The sequence below is a fragment of the Paralichthys olivaceus genome, chromosome 6 (genome assembly GCF_024713975.1).
Source record: "Paralichthys olivaceus isolate ysfri-2021 chromosome 6, ASM2471397v2, whole genome shotgun sequence".
In the NCBI taxonomy this organism is placed as follows: domain Eukaryota; kingdom Metazoa; phylum Chordata; class Actinopteri; order Pleuronectiformes; family Paralichthyidae; genus Paralichthys; species Paralichthys olivaceus.
The window spans coordinates 11,562,176-11,587,109 of NC_091098.1; the positions used below are offsets into that span (position 1 = coordinate 11,562,176).

The 24,934-nt window shown below is 40.1% G+C and overlaps 3 protein-coding genes across 5 annotated transcripts in view; 1 reads left to right on the plus strand and 2 right to left on the minus strand.

Moving 5' to 3' along the window:
- Positions 1-8,221, plus strand: part of LOC109630492 (probable G-protein coupled receptor 153) — a 33,122-nt gene extending 24,901 nt beyond the window's left edge. Inside the window, exons 5-7 of one of the 3 annotated variants that reach the window (XM_069527157.1) lie at positions 2,160-2,189; positions 4,423-4,442; positions 5,380-8,221. In XM_069527157.1, coding sequence (XP_069383258.1) covers positions 2,160-2,189; positions 4,423-4,442; positions 5,380-6,225 — 896 coding nt within the window. In that variant the 3' untranslated portion in view covers positions 6,226-8,221. Of the gene's footprint in view, positions 1-2,159; positions 2,190-2,671; positions 2,857-4,422; positions 4,443-5,379 lie in introns of all 3 variants that reach the window. The other 2 variants (XM_069527158.1, XM_020088721.2) reach the window with 2 other exon arrangements.
- A 2,524-nt stretch (positions 8,222-10,745) lies between these two features.
- Positions 10,746-11,999, minus strand: her3 (hairy-related 3). The gene is made up of 4 exons (XM_020089000.2): positions 11,877-11,999; positions 11,678-11,773; positions 11,507-11,588; positions 10,746-11,363 (listed from the first exon to the last, which is right to left on the minus strand). The coding sequence occupies exons 1-4, from the start codon at positions 11,928-11,930 to the stop codon at positions 10,891-10,893; spliced, it is 705 nt and encodes a 234-aa protein (XP_019944559.2). The 5' UTR covers positions 11,931-11,999; the 3' UTR covers positions 10,746-10,890.
- A 6,935-nt stretch (positions 12,000-18,934) lies between these two features.
- LOC109630564 (taste receptor type 1 member 1-like) lies at positions 18,935-24,372 on the minus strand. Its single transcript, XM_020088828.2, has 6 exons — positions 24,188-24,372; positions 23,281-23,581; positions 22,382-23,107; positions 20,611-20,817; positions 20,086-20,206; positions 18,935-19,863 (listed from the first exon to the last, which is right to left on the minus strand). Exons 1-6 carry the CDS (start codon positions 24,370-24,372, stop codon positions 18,935-18,937), a joined length of 2,469 nt encoding a protein of 822 aa, XP_019944387.2.
- Positions 24,373-24,934: the final 562 nt, after the last annotated feature.

The window sequence follows — 24,934 nt, forward strand, 5'->3', positions numbered from 1 at the left end:
TCCGGTCAAATGCTCCATGAGGACACACACAAAGTGAGCTGACAAAAAGGGTGTCATTAGATGATTTGGTTTATTTTTGTAATATTCCAATATAATCGAAACTTTTGAAATAGCAAATAATTTGTTGATAAAACTCAGTTATAAAAGGTGTTAGTTAAAGACTACAGGCATGACTCTCAAATTGAATGTCTGGAAACAGAAAATGGTGTTGGGAAGTCATCTGGACTGTCTTTGGCCACAGGAATAACAATGACAATTGTGATTTATTAACCTGAACTGTCTTGTCTCTTAGCCTAGGGAGCAGTTGTATTGAGAAATTGTGAGGAGCAAAATATTGCGAGGTTAGATAAGAGATCAGAGGTTAGTTTCAAGCTAAAACATATATACAGGTATGTCTACATCCAAAATGTGTGACAGGAAAAATAAACATGTCAGCATACTGCGGAGAAGAGGCACATGACTGTAAATTAGCTTTTCTCAGAGCGTCTGAAGAAAACTGATGCTATCAAATAACAGGATGCAACTTTAGGAATAGAATGTTGAAGTTCTCACAAATAATTTACCGACTCTCCGGTCTCCAGGTCAGCTTTTCATTACCAGATTATATATTTTTTTTACTTAAGTGACAGGCTTGTCTTGTGACAGTTGGCTCATTGTCATCTGTTGCTATGAATCATAGGTTTATCTCAAGTATCTCCCTATAAGATATAAAAATGACTCCTGATTTCTAGCTTATTGTGCAGGTTAAAATTACTCTTTGACTCTGGAGCACCCATGATTTCTGCAGCTCCACGCCCTCGTCCTCTGTGATGCACTGCTTGCTGTTCTAAACATTGAACCATGCAATTACAATTTAATCATCTATTTTCAGTCAAATCAATCAAACTCCCAAGTTAAACAAGAAAGAAACATTGATTCTGCATCTTTATTTTATGGAAATGTCACTGATTCTGGCCTGACTGAACAAAGGAGTTACCACAATATGTTGTATATTATAAATGCTACAAATCTGCAAACTATTTGAGTCAAATCTTTTTTTGAAGTCATAGACATTTATTGATGTTATTGGATTTTATCGACACCTATTCAGGGGGATGTTTTTAACATTTGATAACAACAGCTTTTTTTTATAGCAACTGTGATTTTGTTTGTTTGTACAAGTTACTTAAATAATTGTACATGTGAATTATCTTTAAAATTGTCATGATGATATTTTTAAGTTTGAGGTCTGAAATCACTGGTCAAATGTTATCATGTGACCTATCATGTGACCCTCGGTTGTCAGGAGATGAGACTGAAGTGTCAAATATGTGTTTTTATGTGTTTTTATGTGTGGTGTGTACTTAAAAAAATACTTTGGGAAAGAAAGATATATTGACGGACGAAAGACGTGTGGAACTTTTTTTCTTTTTCACTCCAATGCATGCACTCCAAGCTTCCTCTAGAATCCCCTTTCATGAGAGGATGATAAAAATAACCATTTCCCATGCATTAGATAAGTTACATAATGAAAATGGAACATATATACTAAAGCTGAAAAGCATCTTCATGTCATTGTGATGGTCATATTTCCCTCAAGTCACAAAGGGATGCAGTCAAGACAACACAGAACACAACACAGAAATAGGTTTAAATAAATTATTGATACATACTGGATATATAATTATTATTTTATCATTCTCTTTTTTTTGTTTTAATCTACTTTTTATTTTTGTAATGTGGGTTGACACCTAATCCTCAGAATACTGTGTATTTTAGAGGCAGAAAGACATAATGACAGAAATATAATTGTGTGTCCAAAGGGACTGAAACGTTTCACATGGAATCACAGACACTTCACCAAAATTCATTCCCAAAATGAGGTCACATGATAATCATGAGAACGTTGGTGGACACGTTCCATGACCAGATCGCCACAGTTCATGCAAACTAATGACAGTATGAACATTCAGTCTTTTTTTCGTAGTGGCTCTGTTTAAACTCAACCTGATCTGAACCCCTTCTCCCCTGTTTCTAACCTCCCGAACCTTCTGACCCTCTCCCCCCTGACACCCTCCCCAATAACTGCTCCATGTCCAGCAGGAGCCATAAAACAACACAGGGCAGTCCATATATTCTGTGTGAAAATTAACACTTGCCAGTTCTCTGTTTTTTTCCAGAGGGCTTGCCATGTATAACTCATCACAGTTGTATGTATAAGGATTGTTTCCTGTTTCTCCAAAGCTACTGACTTTGCATGCCAAGCTGCCTGTGCAAATAGCCACTCTCATCCTCCATCTTTTGGCCCAACATTTTCCTCCAGATCAGCATTTTACACCCATCTCCAATTGATCTTTAATGAACATGAATGCATTACTGGGAAACAAACTCAATGAGTATTCATTTATGCACAAAGACCACTGACCATTATTTGTATTACTATTTGGCATTGTTTCTAAATTCAGACCCAAATTTACATCCCCTTATTAAACATTTACATTTAATTATTGGTCACTTTGGTGGCATTTTTAATCTAAATCTTATTTTCCTGAGGAGGCTCGTAAGAAAACACAGCAAATTAGAGAACAATTGAACTTGTCTCTCTTATCTCCTCGTCTGTCTGTCTGTCTGTCTTGTGTATTGAGTCCGTTGCTCTCTAATCCTGACGCCCGTGCTTTTCTGCGCTTTGCAGAAAACAGCCAAGATGGAGGAATTCATGCCGACTTAATATATGACAGACCATATGACTATAGCTCGGCGCCTGAAATCGTGACGATAGACCGTAAAGCCAAGTATGAGTTCTCAACCTTAGAAAGGGGGGTTCTACAAGGGTATCCATTGAGGGAACAACAGGAAGATAAAATGCAGTATTTGCAGGTATATTTTCATTGATTTTCTTCATTTCTTTTACCTGATCAATTGAACTTTTATTAAATGATACTTCATTGCTAATGTGCATGGTGAAATGGCCTTGTGGGCCTTGACAGTATCTTGCATCTTACATATTGTGATGCTATCTCTTCCAGATATGCCATTTTTGTCTCATTAATCCAAAATACACTCTTACTGACTAATGTTAGGTAAATATGACCATCAGGCAGCTCCATCAACATATTATTAGATCATTTATCAACTAGTTAAGATGTATATCAGCCATGGAGCTACATGCAACTTAGTGCATTTTTATCTTGTAAGAGGGTAAGAGTTTAGTAACTGACTTACCTTCTACATTTCAGGAATCCCTTAAGGTTTCAGGAAACAACTACAAACATCTGCTCATGTTCTACCCATAAGCATTATGTCCATTGGATCCAGCATCCATCCCAGTGAAATGCAGAGCTGTGAAATCCTCCTTTTCAGCCTGCATTCGCACCAAAGCTTGTGCTAACACACAGCCTTTTAGGACAATACAACAAAAAACTTTTTTCTGCTTTATTTTCAATACTGATTTAACTCAATAAGCTCTCAAATCCGGCCCACAATCAGACATTGGATCAAACTGAATGAAATTGCTGATTAAATTGTTAAGATGGTTTTTTTTCAAATTCTTGCTTGTATTGGCCTGAAAGACTGTGGTGATAATATGTACTGTAACTCCAGAAACAACTGATGCAACCCACACAGTATTAACTTCAACAGAGCATCTTAACACTGTGTCATCTTTGTCATAAACAACTTAGCATTATTTCCTCTGCGCAGTATGCAGCCCAAGGAATTTCATCCATTCCAATAAATTGCCTATTGAGTATAACAAAAGTGAAACCCCAGATTTCTAACATTCTACTGAACAGTTCAAAGTTGAAACAGAGATGTATACAGTAGCTGCCATCACGTCAAACCATCACTCCATATATTGTTTTGTGTCCGATACGCCTCTATTCATGACATTAGATCCTTTGATTGCAAAGTATCACTCGTTGCTCTCCCGCTGTATATGTGTGATTGAGAAACAAACGAGGTGCATTTTTTTCAGTTACAGGATGACAACAATGAAACAGTCACGTCACATTGTCGCTGCTGGGGGGAGGGGAGGTGTAAAGGCCCAGTTAGACCATGAATCAACAAATTCAAATCCCTATCAAATAGCACCTCCATTTGGGATGTGCTACTGCACCTCTGAAGTGGTTCGATTGCAGAATAAAGCTTCTTTGGCTTTATTTGCATGTTAGTTGTTAGTCTCTCTCTCTCTCTCTCTCTCTCTCTCTCTCTCACTCCATCCTGCCAAGTCTGTCCTGCATCTTCCTCCATTCTAATGCCTGTGCTGCCCTCTGCTGTTCATCTCCTCCCATCCCCCCACCCCCCCAACACACTCACGTGCTACTGTATCGTCTGCTGTCTCATTTTTTTTATCTGCATCTACCAAAAGCCGCCACTGGGGGGCAGGCTGATATCAATCTTGTGGCTCTTGACGTCACCTTGACAAACCCTTTCTCTCTTGCATAGTTGTCAGAACAGAATGGAATGTGAGTATAACATGTAGAGAACTATCAATTACTATTGCAGTTTCATTTCCAAATAATGGACACGTTATAAGCCTGCTAATGAAAAACAGTCAATAGACATCTGAGGGATTTGCTAAAAAATAGATTCACAAAATTCCTCTTATAATCTTTGATGAACGCTCATGTTACATGTAGGATATTCCACAAACACAGTATCTGAATTATGGCACTAAAGATAAATTCTGCAATGTAATCTGCTCAAAAGCAGGTATTTGAGTTTCCTGTTTCACTAAAATTAGCACCCGCTATCAAAGTGGCACTTACAGCCACGTAACCTTGAAGAATCCTACACGTAATATCTTCTATATAACTTATTATATAGGTGAATCTACATTGATAACATAGCATTTCTTAAAAGCATGCTTCACTGAAAAAGGAAAATTCCCTCATTATCTACTCACCCCAATGCCGACGGAGAGGCGAAGTGTTTGAATCCACAAAAGACTTCTGAAGTTAAAGGGGTAAACTTTGTAGCAGCAGATCCAATACAGTTGAGTCTGATACAATTGAAGTCTTACAACATGGTGTAAATGATCTTGTTTCGAATGTGAATGTCGGGGCCTGTGGACACTTCGATGACACCACATGAGCAGAACGGAGGCATGTTGTGTTTTTTTCTGTTGTTTTATCACGTCTGAAGAAGAGGACACCATTGACTTCTATTGTATTGGATTCGGCTGCTACAAAGTTTACTTCTGAGACTCCAGAAATGTTTTGTGGACTCAAACACCTCACCCACCCCTCCATCGGCATAGTGGTGAGTAGTTAATGAGTGAATATTCCTTTTTCAGTGAACTATCCCTTTAATGTGTAGTGTTAATGCTGGCTCGTGTGTGTGATTGAGTGAATGTCAAATACATCTGCTGACTGACAGGATTGGTCTGTGTCTTGAGTCCAGGTGCCCCCTACAAGAAGATACTCCCACGACGAAACAGACATGTGGACCAGCGACCGGATCCCCTCATACCTGCACCGCTGGGGCTCCACCGAGGACATGATAGTGAGTGCCCACTACAGCTCCACCTTGCCGCGCCACGAGAGGCGCAGGAGCAGCCTGGTCTCCTACCACGAGGAGAGCCACCATCACCATCACCCACATCGCAAGCGTCGGCGATCTGAGGACAGCATGCACTCCCTCAAGCACCTGCCACGCGTGGTCTGCGGTGGCGAGCGCTACGAGGACGAGCTGCTGTGTTTCAGTCGCGATGAGGTGATCAACTTTATAGATGAGACGCCGCTGCCGAGCCCCAGGAAGAGCCCGCGGCGCAAGTCCACCATCTCGCTCATCCCCAATGTGTATGAACAGCACACAGTCATCCTGCCTCACTTTCCACTCACAGACTTTGAGTGTGAGCCTCAGGCACTCAGGAGGCTCTCAGAACACAAAAGGAGCAGCAGTTGGAGCAACTCACCTGAGGGTACCCCCAAACAGGAGAGACCCAGTGGAAAGAGGAGCCCCGTGGCTTGTAGCTCCAGTAAAGGTCACCGGGAGCGCATGCGGGACGGGAAAAGGCAGGGTGAGGTGGGTTCTCCTGGGCGCGGCCAGCAGACTGCGGGACACTCCACCTGTCGGCCCAGGACAGGCGGTGGAGGAGGGGCCGGTGCTGGAGCTGACTGGAGGCATCAGAAGCACCTGAGCAAGGCAGAGAGTAAAGGAAGCACAAACAGTTTTGTAAGCACACCCTCGGCATCGTCCTCGGGATACATCACCTTTCAGTCTGATTCTGTCGGCTCCACCACCTAAAAGCAATGTTTTCCCTTTTATTCTTTTTAAGTTGTCATCATGAAAACCACTTGAACATTTGTGGTTATGGAAAAGTTAATGATTTGGCCTTTTTACTTGTGCCACTCTGTTTTGCTACAGGCTACCACCGATAAATAGGCTTCAGTTATGCTAAATGGCCTTTGGAGTTTTTTCTGAATGGACCTGATGTAGATTTAGCATGTAGCCTGGTGAAACAGTTGAATGAACCTATTATTCGGCTTTCACGTCACAGAACATCAACAGAGGACACTTTTTGTTTCCAGCACTAACACAAAGAAACTGTTTTTTAAATGGCGTGAACATTCCCACATCTTGTTTTTGCTGTTTGATATTGTTTCTAATGAAATACTCAAATAATCTGAGAAGGTAATTGTTTGGGTGGTGTTTTTCTTCTTTCTTTTTTGTTTTTGCACTTGGAGCTGAAAACTCACTTTGTGTTTTATTTGGCCTGTAATGGTTTTGTGTTTTGCTGTAGGAACACATTTGATTTTAAACCAAACTTTCCCTGAACGCCGCTCATCTACGTTGAGACTTCAGGTTGTGCTTCAACACATATTTACTTTATTTTGATCTATTAACATTATTATTTGCTACACATGAAAAGTTTTTATGATGCACCCTATGTTGAAAAAGAAACTGAGAGTGGTTATCCCAAACTCTTGTGTGACCCCAGAAATTCTTAATGAAAATGTGAAGTTGGTTTTAATAGAAGATTGACATGTCATGTATATATGGAGGAGGTTGGATTTATGATTTTGGTGTTCTTTATTGTTTAATGAGACTTTACTTATAAGATTTCCCCACAGTTCGTATGATTCACATGTTCACGTCAACTTTGGTTTGATCATCAGGCACAACAGATGTTTGCCACATTGCGTATTCGCACACAGAACATCAGATCTGGAAATGGTGCTTTATCCTTTGCAGCGGAGCACGCCAGCTTGCATCACACATTTGTTTCAGTAACATGTTAGAAAAGCACCAGTGATGGTCTTTAGCCGTAGCCTTCAGGCCAACTAGATGTAGCATAACTTAATGCTGGTGTGTAAAGCCACAAACATGTTGCTGTAAAGAACGTTGTGAGTCGAATGGAAATGGCTTTGAGTTGTTAGCATTGTATTTGGTAATTTACCCTATGACCTTACATTAAGACTTCTATTGGTCCTATTCTGGAAGGTTTTTAGTCTTTTTTTTTGGCCCAATAAATAATGTAAATGAAATGTAAGCATCAGTCAGACATACTGTAGAAAAATTACAGTTTAGACTTTTGTATAACGACATATTTGGAGAGAAATTATGCTTATTTCACATCGAAGGAAGGTATAAAAAGCCAAGGACCAAAACTGCACTGTGGATGGAGTGACCTTTACAATGGAGCTGACTTTACAAATCCCACTTTTAAAATAAAATTAAAACACTTTCTGAGTCAAACAAATGACTAAAAGGTGCGAAAACTCTTCTGTTGACAAATAATTGCAGAACCAACATTGAGCTTTGACTTTACCTGCGATCATGAATGTACTTGCACAAATTAGATGTACAGTCTCAAAGAGTATAAAGATAATATGAAATGAAAATATCCCCTTTTGACAGCTCTATTATTTGTGAAACTTTTTGCTGTTACCATCCAGATAATAATGTTTGGCACTTATGATTTCAGTCATCTGGTGTCATTTAGATGTTTAGTTTGAATTTTCATGTAATATTGTACCTCTCACTCGTTGCAGCCTTTTTGATTGGACAAGTTAGTAGAAATGTCTATTTCTTTGGCAGCATAACATCACATTCCCCTGTCAAACTTTGCTCTGTCATAGATTTTTTGCATTTTGTTGTGTTTACAATTTTAAAGTATAATTTTGTAACATATTCAAAGATTTATGATTCAAATATGAATGATGTTAAATGTTATGATTTTCTTGTGCAAAGATGACTTGGTTAAAAAAAAGATATGACTGATTAAATTCACAAGACAATGCTTCAGAGTGTTTGTTGTAAACCAGGTGCATTGAATGTGTTCCTGTTTGTTGTGGAGTTTGCAATCATGAGTGTCTTTCCTTTTTTTTTCATGTCGACATGGACACATCAAGGCCAATAATGTAACACTGCAAAAAATGTAAGGTGTTCCCAAACATGAACAGAGCGGGGCAGCTGAAGCATTCTGGGGGAAAAAACTTCCCCAGAAAACGTTTTTTCCCCCAAAATCCTGGACGACCCCCCATCCATAAAATACCTGACCACCTGAGAAGAAATTGAAGGTTCATGGAACAGAAAATTATTCATATATCTGGGAAATTTCTGGAAAAGTTCTTACATCTAGAAAACTATAAAGAATTAATGAAAGAAAAAACTATTACCAAAAGATATTTTAATTTTTTTTTAAAAATCACTGACAATCAACAGAATACATTGAAAAATGTGAAAAAATACCAATACAATTTCTGGGAATTTGTTGGGAAATGAATGGCAAAATGCTGTAAAACTTTTAGAGAAAATTAGAAAAACTGAAGGATTGGAGCAGATCCAAATAAAAATCTGGATCTAATGAAGTTAGTGTAGTTTGATGAGGGGACTGTTGGTGGAGGTCTGTTCTCTTTCAAGCCCATAGTCTCTTATCGATGCCTCAGTGTCAGATCTGAACACGGTGGTGTGGTCCAGTGCAGTGAGCATGTTCAAGGGAGGTTTCTATGGTGTGTTGTGGGTCCAGCTGGAACCTGCCCGGAACACTTGACCAGCCCCATTGTATGAGAGTCACGCTTAATCAGGAGTCCTGGGAGAGTCACATATGGTTTGTGTTAATAAGTCATCAGGAGATATATGTGACATAGAAAATCATATTCTGAGGCTGCGCTGAACCTAAAGGAGCAGAGGACAGAGGCGCGCACTTCATCCACGTCTGCTCTCTTAAGAGCGCTTCACTGAGCCCAATCTAATGCTAATAACTTACTCTCCATCCCTTCGGTTCTATGCAATTATATGCGCTGCTTTTCTTGTGGCAAACCAAACTAAGCAACTTAAACAATGCTGAGGAGAGTTCATAGAGAGACTCAGACAGAGTTTAAGTGCTTTCAGTGGAAGTCACGAGGCTTTTTCTTTTTCCTGGATAAAACAAACTCTTCTTGTGCTGTGCGCCTCCGCAGGTCTCACCAGATGTGTGGATGTGGGAGAATATTTCTTAAAAAGTCCGACCAAAGAAAAAGCTGGAATAAAAAACAGGTGTACTTATCATGAGGGGTTTGGAGCTGTGAGTTAGTTGTTCATTTAAGGCAAACACAAAAAGTGAGAGGCACTGGCTGGTTCTTGCACTGCCCATGAAGAGTCCCTTCACTTCCACGGGGTCTTTGGAGGGTCTGAAAGAGTTGTGGGCGTTTCGAGCGATTCTCCTCGCTGTCAGGTGCCATCCTCTGCAGAGCTGCTGCTGAAGAATACACTTTATGACATCCCTGCCAAACTGCAGAGGAAAACTGTAAACTTTAAAAACATCTGGCTGGTGGACTGGTTATGTTTTTTGCGCATAAAACCTAAAAGGTGCAATAAGTTGATTGTGAGTATGTTATTAAGTAAGAGGTGGTCGAGATGATGGTCCTGGTTTGGAACTCCAGGACGCAAGGATGAGTTTAATGATGACATGGTAGAAATACAGTGTATTTCTTTTGTTTCTGATGGGCTACTTGATATATGCGTGTCCACGGGAGACGGAGAAGGGAGCGTGTAATTTGCAGCCTGTGGCAGAAAATTGTTGCATTTGTTCTACACGTATTTGATTTGAGCGCCACTGTTTCGGTACTTACGCATGAAAGCAGAGAAGAAAAGAAGAAATGACGGCTGAACCCACTCCCCTGGATCTTTTCTCTTTTGTTGTCTCTGTGTCAGAGCCACAAAATGATTTCTTGATTGTATTTTAAATGGAGGTGTTGATTAGAAGACAAATTATTGGGAACGTCTCTAATGGTCATATCATTAATTTCTATCCATCAGTTTCTGGATGTAGGTTTTCTATTTACACACTTGATTTAGTTAGATTTTCTTCTTTACTTTCTGAATCACTACCACAAAATTATTTCTTCACTGTGAATAAATTCGACGAGTTGATTGGAGGATACATTTTTGAAAACATAGCAAATTGTCATAAACCTATGATGATATTATTTATTAATACTTATTAATACATTTCTCCCAGGTTTAACACAATTTTACCCTTCCATTGTATTTTAAGTGCATGTATTCATCTACTTTGGTCATACCACAAAAGTGAAAATGGACCTACTTCTTTAAAGTTAAAGTTAAAGATATCACTTATCACGTCACCTTCCTTCAGTTTATTGTGCATCTTAAGATCATCTCCCGCACAAAACCAACCAGTTTCTTCAGGCGGGCTCAGGTCAAGAAGAAGTCAAGAAGTCAGTGTTTAAATCCACACATTATTTCCCATGAATCTAGTACACGTTGTATAAGGCTACAGCACCCTTTCACACGTGCAAATCTTTCACAACTTTGAATAAAATAAAGACATGTTCTTTATTTTGTCAATTTTATTAGGAAAATATAGAACATATACAGTTTTACCTAAATAAGTCATAGCATAATGTGAAAATCTATACAGTGCAAATATAAACATACAAGTTTTAAGTATACATTTCATCAGTTCTACCAAGGCCTCCAGACACTGTGTTGACTGTTCGCTGCTTCGTTCCTGTGGCTGACCGAGAGGCGCTTCTTGTGACTGGGACTGTTTTCAATACCGACAGCCTGTTTGGCTCCACGGGGCGGTCGTGCCTCCTCACTCGGTGGAAAACGAGACGTGCCTGCACTGTTGAGTCTCTGTACTGTGGATCTGGCCGTGTTTCCCTCCTCGGGTCCGGCCGCAGGTGGAAGGAGCCTCCGCGCCTCCTCTTCCTCCTCCTCCTCCCGTGCCTCAGCGCGGACCAGGCCGCTGTCCATGGTGCTGGAGACCTGCCCTCGTCCCTGCAGAGAGCGACTGAGTTTACCGGAGAGCTGCGATAACATCCAGCGGTCGCCCCCGTTCAAGGTGTCCGCCATGATCAAGTACTGGTCGACGTTTGCCAAACAACTTCGGAAGCCGGTTTTGTGATCAGAAAACTCTGAAGCACCGACAGAGCCTGAAAATGTATGAAAGACATGTTAGGGTCAGAGGCGGTCAGGATCTATGCGTAAAAGTTTGCGTAAATCTGCGCGTAAATCATCCTAAATTAGCCCAGCGTTTGAAAATGTGATGAACTGGAAGAATAAGTTTTTAACTCACAGCTCTGAATCCTTTGGAGGTTCCTCAGGTGTTTCACAGTGAGTTCCAGGATGTCGGCCTTCTCCAGTTTGCGCTTTCGAATCTGAGTGAAGAGATGAAAATATTGAGACAAATTCTTTGCAATAATCTCTTATTTTATTTGGAATTACAATGCGAAAAAAGACTACATACATTGCTGCTGTAGAAGCTCTCCAGAAGCGATTTTAACTGGTCCAAACACTTGTTTATGCGAGCTCTTCGTTTCTTTTCCATCAGTGGTTTGGATACCTGTTGAAAATAACAGGTACAATTAATACAGCACACAACCCTCCTCAGAGAAAGTCAGTTTAATCCTTGAATACACTTCTTCTATATGCGTTGCTCTGCACACCTTGGTTCCAGTGATGGGTTTGGACTTTTCCACGCAGTCTGTTGTCGCCACCATTCTGTTTGTTGTCTCTTGGAGTTAATGTCTGTCCTCCCTCTTCGGCGCACGAATGAATGAGCTGAGTTTAGCCTGAGTGGATTTATATAGAGACTCGCCCACTTAACATCTCAATGCAAACAGTCCCGCCTGAAGTCTCACATGAGGAACATTGGCGTCATATGACAAACCAACCAAAGACTTAGACTCATAGAACATGATTGTGAATTTCCTACCACTTATTCCACATGTGTTGACATGACCTACAACACTTTAGTGTATCCATCTACCTATCTATCTATCTATCTATCTATCTATCTATCTATCTATCTATCTATCTATCTATCTATCTATCTATCTATCTATCTATCTATCCATCTATCCATCCATCTATCTATCTTGTGTTGCTTTTACACTTTGTCATGATTTGATATTGTATTTAGCTCTTTAACTTGCCTATAGTTGCTATAAATAAACGTCCTTTGTCCTACCTTACAGTAGACTGTATAATGGTTATATTAAGGCTATAGGTGTAAATGTCCACCGATCAACGTGTGGGGCAAACACCTACAGAGAAGCGTATAAATCATAAACATAATGGCTGATCATATGGTTCTTGTTGGTGAGCAGTGTGCCCACTGTTGCCTCTTTTATGAAGGAGTTTCACGCCACCCGCTCGAAGGCAGCACCGTGGTAATTCCATGCGTGTCCACACCACATTCCGATTTTCTGGTGATCCTGGTCAAACTGTCACACCTGCACACTGTCAGGCTGTACCAGTTAAGCTTGATTATTTAATTGAGGCAAATGTGCAAGTGTATTTATTTGTTTATACACTAACACCAGTCGTGTAACCGCAAGGTTTTTAAATTTTTTAGCAACACTTAAAGATTCTTAGGCCATTGTGCGTCTCCAGGTTTTGTTTTCGTACCAGGCGCACTGAGGCACCGAGGAGAATCGCGGGCCGCCCCTTGTCCTCGCTCCCTCGCCTCCCGATTCTCCACACTGCTCCCTGAAAGGACTGAAGGCTTGGGAAAGTCATCGCAGCTGAAACAATGTGTTGACTATAGGCTCACTGCAGTCCACTGCGCGTCATGTGCGCACACACAGACCATCAGATAATGAAATGGAATTAAGAGCCACACTTGACCATCATGAGTCATTTCTGATAAAACTGTTGGATGTATCCTATCAACTATATTTACAGTCACTTGTTCATTTCCATAACCAGAGATATGAAGTTGGTTTAGATCGTGACAATGATAGTGACAAAGCCATGTCACCCAAGTGCTCTTGCGTGATTCCGTACACAATGCGTGTGTTAAGATGGCTGAGGGTGTGCTTATAAAGGAGGGGTATTTGTATTCAGTCTGGGGAGAGCGCCCATGAAAAGAGGCCAGTTTATAATGGTGCGCCATTGATCTTTTCTTCTCGTCTGCTTTGTGACCACAAACGTGTGAGCATCAAAAGTTTCCCTCCACTTCTAAAGTGAACAAACAGAGCTGCTCTAATAACCCCCCTTCATAGCACAGAGCTCCTGTACAATCTGCAGAACTTTAATTCACAACTTTAAATCAGCAGATTTAAGTTTTAAATGCCTCAGAGGCGTTTCCTTGTTGTCCCCATTATAGGCCTATCATATTAATCCTCATATGATTATCCTTTTTTATATTTCAACTTATCAACTGTGAGCTGACACACTTTTAGGATATTTGTATTATTTGCTTTATAATCGATGTGTTTTCGTTGATGACAGCCTGACTGGCTTCTCAGACCTAAATCACAGCTTTATGTTCGGATGTTTCTGACATGAAGCGCAGACATGCTGGGCTCGTGTCGTACGATAATTGCGTAAAATGTACCGAAACATTGCAGGCCACAGTCGCCGTGTTGTATTCTGAAGCATTTAATCGGTATGAAATTCGGCCGAGGTGTCCTGGTGTAAGTGATCTCTCTGGAGGCCTTTGTCCTGTCTCAGCGCCACATTATGTGCGTTTTCACGCCTGCTCTTTAACAGCAGACCGTGGAGCGCTGCTTTGAGCGCGGAGTGGTGGCATCACAACAGTCGCCTGTCTGGTGACTCTGCGCCTCAGAGGGGGGATTTCACCGCTGATTACTCGGTATAATTTCAATTAGTGTTGGCTCCCATATAGGCGAGAGGGGTGATTTGCAGAATGACAGCGAGACTGGTGCTATTTACTAAAGTATCTCCTGCTCTGTACAGTGAAGGAATGGAGACAGACTTTAAAACACCTTCCCTCCAATACCACACCTCTCAAAGGCCGCTGTGTCCTCGTCTATCCATGAGAATGGCGCAACGAGAAACTTGTGTCCCAATTTGACGTAATAATGCAAGTGCCATTAAAGAACAAGTTAAGTGTATGTTTATAAAAAGGCTCGGGGCTCTCACTGCACTTTCACTTTTCAGCCCCGGGTCATTCATTAACCCTATCGGACCTTTGTCATGGATGCCTGCCGGCGGGGTCCCGTCACTGCTGCTGTAATAATTGGACTATTGGGGAACTTGTTAACAACAATTAGTGAAGCAATTATGCAATTACCGCAATAAACTTTTTTCAGCCTGGAGGGAAACTGAGACATTTGCAAGCCAATGGTTATAGGCCCACGCCAAACAGTGGCCTATGATAAAAGAAATGCAGTGGTTAGCTACATCTTCCATTTAGGGCAGTTCTGAGGAAAACAATAGGTGGGTAATCGTGGTTAAGAATAACAATAGATGACAAAGAATCCCAGGATCTAACTACATGTACGTTTATATAAATTAAAAATGATCTAAAGCCATATAAATTGACCTGACGGATTCTAATAACAACACCTTACACTGTTTGTAAGTCTACAAGTAATTATGTGCAGAATACAATTAAGACTGACCAAAGTTTGAACAGATTTCTACCATACATCTTCAATTTAGTAAATGCATGCATTGCGGTGCATGTAAGTTAAAAGCTTTCCATGTTTGGACATCATAGCTGAACGCAGTTAAAATATGCAAACACAGGCCCATAATTTGGCTCACCGTGAGCGGAGCAAATCGATGAACCGCCTTCCATTCATATGGACCCGAGGCAGCAGTGGTGTGACCAAAACTCATTGTGCGTAACAAGGGCACAGTAGAACATGAGCAGGTACGTGGAGATGTGCACTGGAAATATTATAAATATGGACTGGACTGTCTGGAGAGCCACGCGACGGGCCTGTTGACGAAGCTCTGATCAAACATCAAATAGAAATAGCATCATGAATTTCTATGGAGTGCTCCTCGGGTTATTTAAAGACTTCTTACTTTGGTTCGGGGACACAATGGCCTCTGTTTGCCTGTGTGTGCCGGGGTTACCGCATGAAAAGACCAGAGGTGCACATTAACATCGCTTAAGGTTTTTTCAATAGCCGAAATGAACTGACTGGAAAGTAACTTTATAACTCGCTGGAGGATGAAGCCTTTGTCGAGCTCTGAACTGAAAGACACAAGTGCCTAACAAAAGGAGCGCGCCATTGTTAAACACTAAAGCGCATGGGCATTGATGCGCCTTGAATTGCAAAACATCTGCCATTTACTCTGAACGACTTGAGTGAGATTAGAATGAGAATAACCAGGCCTCGGCGCACTGTCTTTAGCCGTGCGTAAAACAACAGGCATATGACCAACGTGGAAATGAAGCGTTTGGTTGGAGATTAAAAAGCACATCAAAACAGATCCGAGAGGAAATTCTTTAGTCTTTTCTCCGCATGGCCTGTATGTTACCTCTGCGCCGAGGTGAACCTGTCATGATGTTTCTACTGGATGGAGTAGCTGGAGAAGGGTCCAAATGTAATTCATCTCACAGGAGTTTAGTTTTGACTTGATGGATTTATGATTGTGAGCTACGGGCAGACCAATTGACGAGATCCATCTTTTTACGCACAGTGTCAGGCTCTGTAGACCATTGGCACAATGGCGCATGACTAAAAATTAACTCAGAGTACTGATCATTGCTGAAAGGAACCACAGTTTGTATTAACAGTGAGTAAATTAAAAGATATCCAGGCTCACTCAAGAAAGAATAATATAGTTTTACTGGGATGAGTTGCCTCTAAATCTGAATTCTAAACACCACAACTGATCAATATGTGTGGCAATGAGAGCAATACGAGTTATTTGAAGTTTGGGGAAATATGGAGGCAGATCTATTGGCTCCAGCATGGTATAAAAGAAGAAAATTATTTATAGACAAATCCCATATGGCCACCAAACCTAAACGGCCTCCAGTTAATGTGTGTTTTGTTTTTGCTTGGGGTGCAAAAGGAAGAACCAGTCGCTTGCCAAGTTTTTTCCCAGGCCTTTCCCTTTATCTGGCTAACGTGGAAAATTGAAAGGTACGAGTGAAAAGCCATGGGGCGTTCCTCCGATTTTCCTCGCTCCATATTTTGTAAAACAGAAATATGTGCCCCCCTCAGCAGAATTAGCCACTTCAAGTATATAACAAATCATTCAAAAAACGAATTGTTTGCCTATGAACACACTAATGCTTTAGATGCTATTTAGATCTTGCCTCAGTTATTTAAACCAATTTCAAATACATTTAAATTAGTATTATATGTCAACCTGTAATTTTAAATAGTCTTATCCCAATCACCCAGAGCAAACAGTGGGGCATCACGCAAATCTAGCAACAAGTCACATGTTGGTCAATGCGCAAAATCTGCGTGACAACGTGTGTGGTGAGTGTGATTGTGAAATTGGTATGAAATCGTCAATTTGTTGGTGTCAGCGTTCGCCTCCCCAGGCGCGCCATATGCCATGCTAAGTGGCACTATTTACCAATTCGTTCCTAGTTTCACGGTCCATCCTCCCCTTCTCCTCGCCAGGAAACTGAATGGCTACAACAAAATGGCAATTTACCCTCTGGAATGGTCACATACCCCCTGCGGCAAGGCCTTTTCCGTTTCACTTGATATGTGCGCCCCGGTCTCACTGAGCTGCACGGCGTGAAACTTCAGCTGGAGAGGGAAGTGGTGGGATGTCAGCGACCCACACTGTCTCAGGTCATCAGTGGGGGTGATGCACTGTATTTATACTCGACATGTACTGCAGACATGGAAACTATACGTATCCCAAACAGTGGTGACAACAGGTCAACTTAATGTTGAACAACTGGACCAGAAGCCAAACAGCAAATATACATTTCCAACAAAATAAATGAATTGGAGACACACATTTTTGCAATAAAAACAATAGCAACACACACACACACACACACACACACACACACACACACACACACACACACACACACACACACACACACACACACACACACACACACACACACAATCAAAATACCAATAATTATCACTATAGCAAAATGACAAAGGTTCAACATATTGTTAAGGTAATTTATTACACAAGCATAACAGATCTCCCTCAGATTTGAAAAATGTTTGTCATCTCCTGCTCATAAGCGTTAAAAACCACAACCTTCACTCAGGAGCAACAACAAGTCTTTAAACTTAAAAAAAAAGAAGTGATTGTGATGATTATTAGTTTAGACTGATATGAACATTTTACTCTTAATATATTTTTTGGCCAAACCTTTGCAGATGCACATCAACTATCTTAGATATGTCTGTAAAGGTATCTCATACCTTTAGAAAATACTACAACTGTGCTCACATCCAATGTCCAGCAACACGATTGTGTATCACAGTGCAGTGAGGATGTAATTCATAATGTGGCTCTGAGAAGGAACAAGAAGATTCTACTGTGCATGAGAGGGGGCGAGATGTTTTAAATGCTTAATAAATTATCAGAAATACAAATGTATGAGCAGCAATAAACTTTGACAAATTGAGTCTTAATCTCTTCATACGGGAGAAGAAATCCAACTGCCACAGGCCCAGAATCTTTTACCCCAGTGACTTAGTTTCATAATTGATTGAATGAATTAAAGTAAAATAATTAAATTAGATAAATGTGTGTAAACAGAATAAATAAAATGCAAGTGTACATAATGCACAAAAGCTTGTCACCCCCACCTCTCCAGCCTAACTTTCACATCATTACAAAAGTTGTTTATTTCGTTGCTTTCTATCTTAAACTTGAATAAAAGGCTCAACAGTATGATGTTATTCATTAAAGAGCATGGCTTAGAGTTTTGTATGTTAACGTTACAGAAAAATACAGTTTTTTAAGTGGGGGGGGGGGTGCTGTTGTTTGAAGTGTTACTGTGGGGTGGTGCCATCGTGTGGTGAAATTTGAATTACACCAGTTAAAAAAACTTGAGAGAGAACAGTACACATTCCATGTTATGTATTTGTATTAATCAATATAAGTACTGTTCATATACATGAAAATATTTGATAGTTCATGGAGTTAACGAAGTTAACTTCATATGAAGTTTCTAATGACACAACGTCCAAAGATGTTGAAAGAATAATTCACTAGCAACCAAATGTACATGGATAACTTCAAGATAATGTTATAAATATGTGTTTTATATCTTACTAACATTACACAGGTAAAATATTCAAATATAATTCCTTCAGAATATTACAAAGTAAACCAATAAACATTAATAATTATTTATGTGTCTGCCTAACTGAGGCATATCACGTCGCCTATTTAATCAAAATAAAAGATAAATAATTGTGACAATTCAATGTTCCATGTGGCTGACACAGTCCGTCATATTATTGTAATTTATATTTTGTACAAAGGTAAAGCTTTCAAGCTTCTGTTTAGGAACATATTTCCAACATTTGCGAAATGGCAGTAAATGTGCCACTAATTTTTAATATGGTGTCTTGATTTAAAATTAACTTAATATTGTTCTTTTCAATTCATTCCACAATAAACACCTGATTAAATAGGCAGAGATATCTGCAAAAACGATGACTGAAAAGTAAACAAGACAACCATTGAATATATTAAATACATATATATATTAAAAAGCCAAATTATATGTTCTGTATTAAAAGTTTTCAAAAAACTTTTCTCATATCAGCGTGTAAATATTTGCCTCAGTCAGCTACTGGCTAATAGTTTTGGTGTAGTTCTGAATGAGACCTTGAAAGTACTGCTGTGTATTTTTCTTAGGTTGGAAAATGATGATGTAACATTTTGGAATGAAGTACCACGACAGAAAGGAGTAGAGACTGGAGAGCACTGCCAAGGCGTTAAATGTTTGGATGTATTTTCCCCGGTAAAGCATGTATTCAGTGGCAAAGATGATCCAGTTGAGGATCAGCAGCAGCAGACAGAACGTTATCGCTTTGGCCTCGTTGTAATTTTTGGGGAGGTCTTTTCCCATGTAGGAGAAAATAAAGCAAAGACTGCACAGAGACAGAAGTATAAATATAGAACCAAAGCAGGCTTTCAGATTGAAGTCACAACTAAGTATGATTTTATCTGGGTACCATACTGTTTCATTGTAGAGCCTGGGGGGTGCAGAGGAATAGCCAATGGTAAGGAAGATTGCCTGTGTAACAAATGCCACAGAGATGACCAGCCATTGTCCATGATACTTCATCCACCAGCTGTGCAGCTTGGGAAACTTGGCAGCCATTTTGAACACGCAAACAATTTGAAACGAGCGCACAACAAAACATGAGATACAAACAGTGTAGAACAAGAAGAACGGTAAGAACCTCAAGATACAAAAAGAAACAGTTGGTTTGCCAAAGTAAAAGAAAACACTGATACTACACAGACTGAGGCAGCCTAAGATTAGGAAGCACATGGGTCCCCCAGCAGATCTGACAACAGGGGTGTTGTAGTTCACGGCAAAGAGAACAGACATGGCGAGTGTGATGCCCACCAAGGCCCAGGCCCCGACCATGATCAGTATAGCCCCAATGTCTGTGAATGGGATGTACTCCACCAGCCGCAGGTTACATGATGAGCTTCCTTCTGCAGACCACTCTGTCTCCTTACAGGCCATGCACTGGTAGGGATCCTCTGTTTAACAAGAGAGAGAGAGACACTTTGTTAATACAGTTGTAAAAAGATAATCAGACTGTGGAGGAAGTTGTGTAACTCTTTTTATTTCATAATGTATGTTCTGCTAAGATAAGGTTTGTTCAATTCAAGTTGCTTTAATTTTTCACAATATTAAATATCTAAGAGTTGAAATGGAAGCGTATACATGTGTCCATTTGAAAGTAATAAGGATTTATTTACCTGTGCTGTTGACATAAGTTCCACTGGAACAGATTTGACAAGTGAAGCAGCACTTGTGGATTTCATCTGACTTTCTTACATATCCTACAGGACACTCTGGGGAACACAGTGAAGTAGGCACCTGTACAGGATGCGTATTTAAAAAACAACTAATAATAGTATAATGGAAGTGAATATAATATCTATAAGTACATAAGTGAAGAAGGAATGCAGTGAAGTGTGCAGACAAACATACACAGGAAACTATAAATAAAATGTAACAATAGGCACTTTCTAAAAGGGCCTGTAGATTACACATTGACACATTAACAGCTTTTATGAAATAAAGTTTGTACACATGTGCACCCGATAATAACAAACCAAATCATTTTCATCATTATACACTGTTTATACACTGCACTTATTAAAGTACAGATGTACACACATGCACAGATCAATGGAGGAAAGATCAAGAAACAAAACAAACATTAAACTGATCATCTTATTGTATTGTATTACACAAGATAAGTTAAAAAATAAACTCACCTCTCCACTCATGTACCACTCTATTTCTGTGCTGTTGATGAAAAAATTGACCGATGGGTGGACATGATAAAAGCCGATCTCCTGCGCATTACCACTGCTGTTCCAGAAAACTATAGAATAGGATCCAAACTTGGGGTCACCGTTCTCATCGAACTGAACACTTTGATTTAAAAGCGTAAAGTTTGACTTCTTCAGCTCAGCGAGAACCTGATGTGGACACACAAAGATCAGATGAGCATCACTTGCATGTGTGAACAAGAGAAACTGAATCCTGCAGAGCAACTTCTCGATGCATATGTGATCATGATGAGAGGAGAGATATCTTAACGATGTTGTTTGACAGAAGCTCAGGTGACTAAAATCATAAATACGTTTATCTTAAGGAATTTTGATCATTAGTTTTGACTCTACTAATTGTGGAAATACTCAAATTCCCTCAAATGACTAAACTACCTCCAAACCTTACTGCTTGTTATAATATTTCACTTCAGTTTGCTGAGCTGCCTCAGACACTGTTGGAGGGAGCAACAATAGTGTGATACTCTTCCTGACGGGTTATAAGAAGAGATTTGTCAGACTGTACAACTTGTTTGTTGTTATGGCTGCCAGGCTATCTCCTCGGCATATGTCATTTCTCTGTGTATTTATGTTAAGTAGGCTGTGCAGTCCCGGATGCAGGATTGGGCCCGACAGGTGGAGGCGTGGCCTGCCTTCACTCAGCAGCACCTGCAGGTGTTTCCTCTCCCTCCTCCTGATTGGCGGATCCCCAGACTGCTAAACCAATCAGCAGAGAGCATCTGCCCTATATAGTCTCCAGCTGAGGCGTCTCTCGAGTTGGTTGATTGGCAATACGTTTTGTTTGTTGGATGTGAATGAATTGTGTGAGTGTTAAACTTAGTGTGTTGCTGTATAGCCTCACTAGTTTCTTGGGCGTTGCTTACTTTGTGTTCTGTTTGCAGGTTTAGTGTTTATTAGAGGAGATTATTTTTGCATTTGTTTTTGAAGAAGCATTAGCTCTAGGTTAGAGTCCTCTTTTGGTTATATCTATTTGTTTGTTTGAGCAACACTTGCAGGCCTTTGTTTCTGTTCGCCTCATTTCAATTGTTTAAAACCTTATTTGGAACTCTGTAAATAAATAACTTTAAATTCAATTACCAATTCCAGCTTGTTTATGTACTTTCCTTTCTCTCTACGAGCTAGGGTCGTGACATTTGTTTAATTCTGACACCAAGGCAATGGTTGTATGGGAATGCACACTAATCCAAACTTTTAAAGGATAAAAAACTAAAAGTGTGTGGAAATCACACAAAACCTATGGACACTGTTTTGATGGCTATCAACAGATTCAAGTTTACAGGTGACAGTAGACATTACAGACAAACCCTTACAAATATCCCTATAAAGACTGAAAAAAGAGCTTCATCATGGTGTGGATCTATTACTTGTGTAAAAAGGCTCTCTAGTGTCAACTTCAGCTCTAATCGTTCTCTCTCATTCTCCCTCCCCTGCATGTGGACTGATCAGACTGCACCCGTTCTTTCATTCAGTCTGGAGTTAACGACAGAGTAGGAGGATCCTATACCTGAAGGACAGGTAGAGGACAGACAGAGATTACAAAACTATTGCTTCACCAGAAAACTGTACAGTGGAATTTGAATGTTGTAGGCAAATAAACAAGCTGGACTAAATAGTGTGATATTGACTGAACTATTTACATTGATCCAGCACACAATGAAGAGGGAAACTTCAATGAGATTAATTGTATACTTACCATGTGAGGGTACACTGCAGTGCTGTCATTAAATGTGCTGGCTCCACATTGCAAAACACTGTGTAAGGCGTGAGCGATGGCATACACAGCAGAATAAACAGGAAAAGAGAAAGATGGGTCTGCTGTAATGATATCTTCTGCACTCAGGCTGTTGCAGTTGCAAACCTGATTACACAACGTCTGCTGTCCTTCATGTCCACACTGAGTGTGGCTTTTAAAAGATGAGATGAAATCACTGAAACCAGGTATCCCAACGACTGTCTGAGACACTCCGAGCACAGTTCCAATATTTCTGATTCCTTTCTTTTTGGGGAGCTGCTTGTTCAAGGCCCATCCATCATCTGCTATCCACACCTTGTTTGAGATATTCAGTTGTATTGCTGATTCAATGAGAGCTTCAACATTCACTTTTGAAGCAAAAACAATAATTATGTGTATTTTCTGTTCCTCTATCTGTTTGAACATTTGCAAGTAATTAATTTTGTTATCGAGACTTTTGGTGTACGCCAGGCAGATCTCAGAGTCCCTAATCACATTTAAGAACATTTCAAGTCCATCAATGCCAAAATCATTGTCAGTGTGAAGGAAGGCAACCCAGCGCCAGTTGAAGTGTTGCAGAATGCTAACAATCACTGTTATGGTGTCTTTATTAGGATGGACTGTGCGTAGGAAAGAGGGGAATTTAGCTTTCTTTGAAAGGACAGAACTAGAAGATCCATAACTGACCTGCCAAAAGAGTAATAGTGAAATGAATCAAATTCATTTACATAAATCCTCAAATGTAATGTTAAATTCAGTTTTACATTATAAAACTATTTGAATTGATAATTACATCCTGATATCATTTATTTTTCATTACTTAGTCAAGCTGGAGAAAAAAATACAGTTGGCAAACTTACCACAGGAACGAGATTCACCATGAACATTGAGGCTACGGTCAGGGCCTGAGTGGTTGTGAAAGGACCAACCACTGCGATCACGTCAGATACATTGGACTTGTGTGTTTCACCCCAAGCTTCAATCAAGCCATTGACTGACATGAGGTTAAAAATCGCTGGGAAATTCCGTGTGTCTGAGCAGTGGTCAAAAATCTCATAGCCAAGAGACAGATTTGGCAGCAGTTCGGTAGAGTTGTTGATTTCCTCCACAGCGAATCTCATCAACTGAAACCTTCGATAATTTGGCAGAAGGAAGGGTTGACTGTGGACAAAGAACAGACAGCAGTAGAGTTTAGCGTTCTCAGTTTGGTTTCAGAGATCCTTATTTGCAACAAGCTCAGTGCCTGAGAGAGAGGGGGCGCTATAGACTAGGTCGAGCTATTGATCTCATGTTGCACAGCTCTTGAAAATATAATAAACTGGAATGGCACTCTATAGAGCACATACCTCTGCCAAAGCCTCACAGTCCCCTTAAATTCAATCAAGTAGCACCAAATTGCACACATTCATAGAAATCAGTTCCCTAAATGTACCTGGTTTTATTAAACAGGATCCATGCATTATTCCTGGGGAAATTGATGTAAATTTTAAAATACAACCTAACTCATAATGTTAAAGAAAATTTCGGTTAGGATCCGCCCCAAAATTTAATGAGTTCCCACTTGGCCCATGTTGCATCCTTCCACCAAATCTGTTTAGGAGATTTTGTGATAGTCTGCTGACAAACAAACAAGCCAACCAGCAAACAAACCAGTAAACCGGGCTGGATATATAATGTCCTTGGCAGAGGTAAATGTCTATTACCCTGAATTTTCTCCATTAGCTTAAGTGTCGCAACATATTGATAAAAAATCATTGTAAAACTCACCTGGAGCAGTCAAAGGCCTCTGGTCTGACATGATAATCAATGGTGCTGACGTGATGAATATCAAAAAGTCCACCTATCAGATAATCTCCTTCCAGCTGAAACTCCGAGGCTGGGACTGTGCATTGAGTCGAGGAGGCACGTAGAAGAGAGCCCAGCAGACACAGAGAAGCAAGAAAATCTTTCATGGTTGTAAAGGTTTCATTAATCAATCTGAGTTATGAGACACTGGAGCAGGTTAAGCCCCATTGACCATTTCCATGCACCTATACATGGTTGGAGGAAAACTCACAAATCAGTATGCAAAAGCATTGCACAGACTTCCTGTAATGTCTACATGCAGGGTTTCATAACCAAGTGTGAGTGTGAAATGCTTCTACCAGGAATAAATACTGTAATTATTTAAAGAAAGTTCCTTCCTTAAAGGCAAAATTATTATTTCACTTTAGCCTTTCAAGTGACTTTGTGTGACAGATATTAGAATAACAAAAATAATATGTCTGTTTTGCTACAATGTTAGTCTATATCATCCCCAAGGTTTTAAGGACTATATCAGGAAATATCAAGACTAACACTGTGTGTACACAGGAGTGTTAGCGTGAGCAGCACATTAGCAGTGCAGCAGCAGAACTTTTAGTCTATTGCACATTGCACAAGTGTGTCCACATCACTTTTTGTTCTTTTATTCGTAGACAAAATGCGGCTGGGACCAGAACATGGTTCAAAAAGGTTGTCCATAGTCTCTTGGGT

Coding starts and splice junctions, on each gene's coding strand:
- LOC109630564 (XM_020088828.2), bottom strand. CDS start 24,372: ATGAAAGATTTTCTTGCTTCTCTGTGTCTGCTGGGCTCTCTTCTACGT. Junction 23,108..23,280: donor TGGTGAATCTCGTTCCTGTG/GTAAGTTTGCCA, acceptor CTCTTTTGGCAG/GTCAGTTATGGATCTTCTAG. Junction 20,207..20,610: donor AGTGGTACATGAGTGGAGAG/GTGAGTTTATTT, acceptor CATCCTGTACAG/GTGCCTACTTCACTGTGTTC.
- her3 (XM_020089000.2), bottom strand. CDS start 11,930: ATGGTGGCGACAACAGACTGCGTGGAAAAGTCCAAACCCATCACTGGA. Junction 11,774..11,876: donor AACCCATCACTGGAACCAAG/GTGTGCAGAGCA, acceptor TATTTTCAACAG/GTATCCAAACCACTGATGGA. Junction 11,364..11,506: donor CCTCCAAAGGATTCAGAGCT/GTGAGTTAAAAA, acceptor ATACATTTTCAG/GCTCTGTCGGTGCTTCAGAG.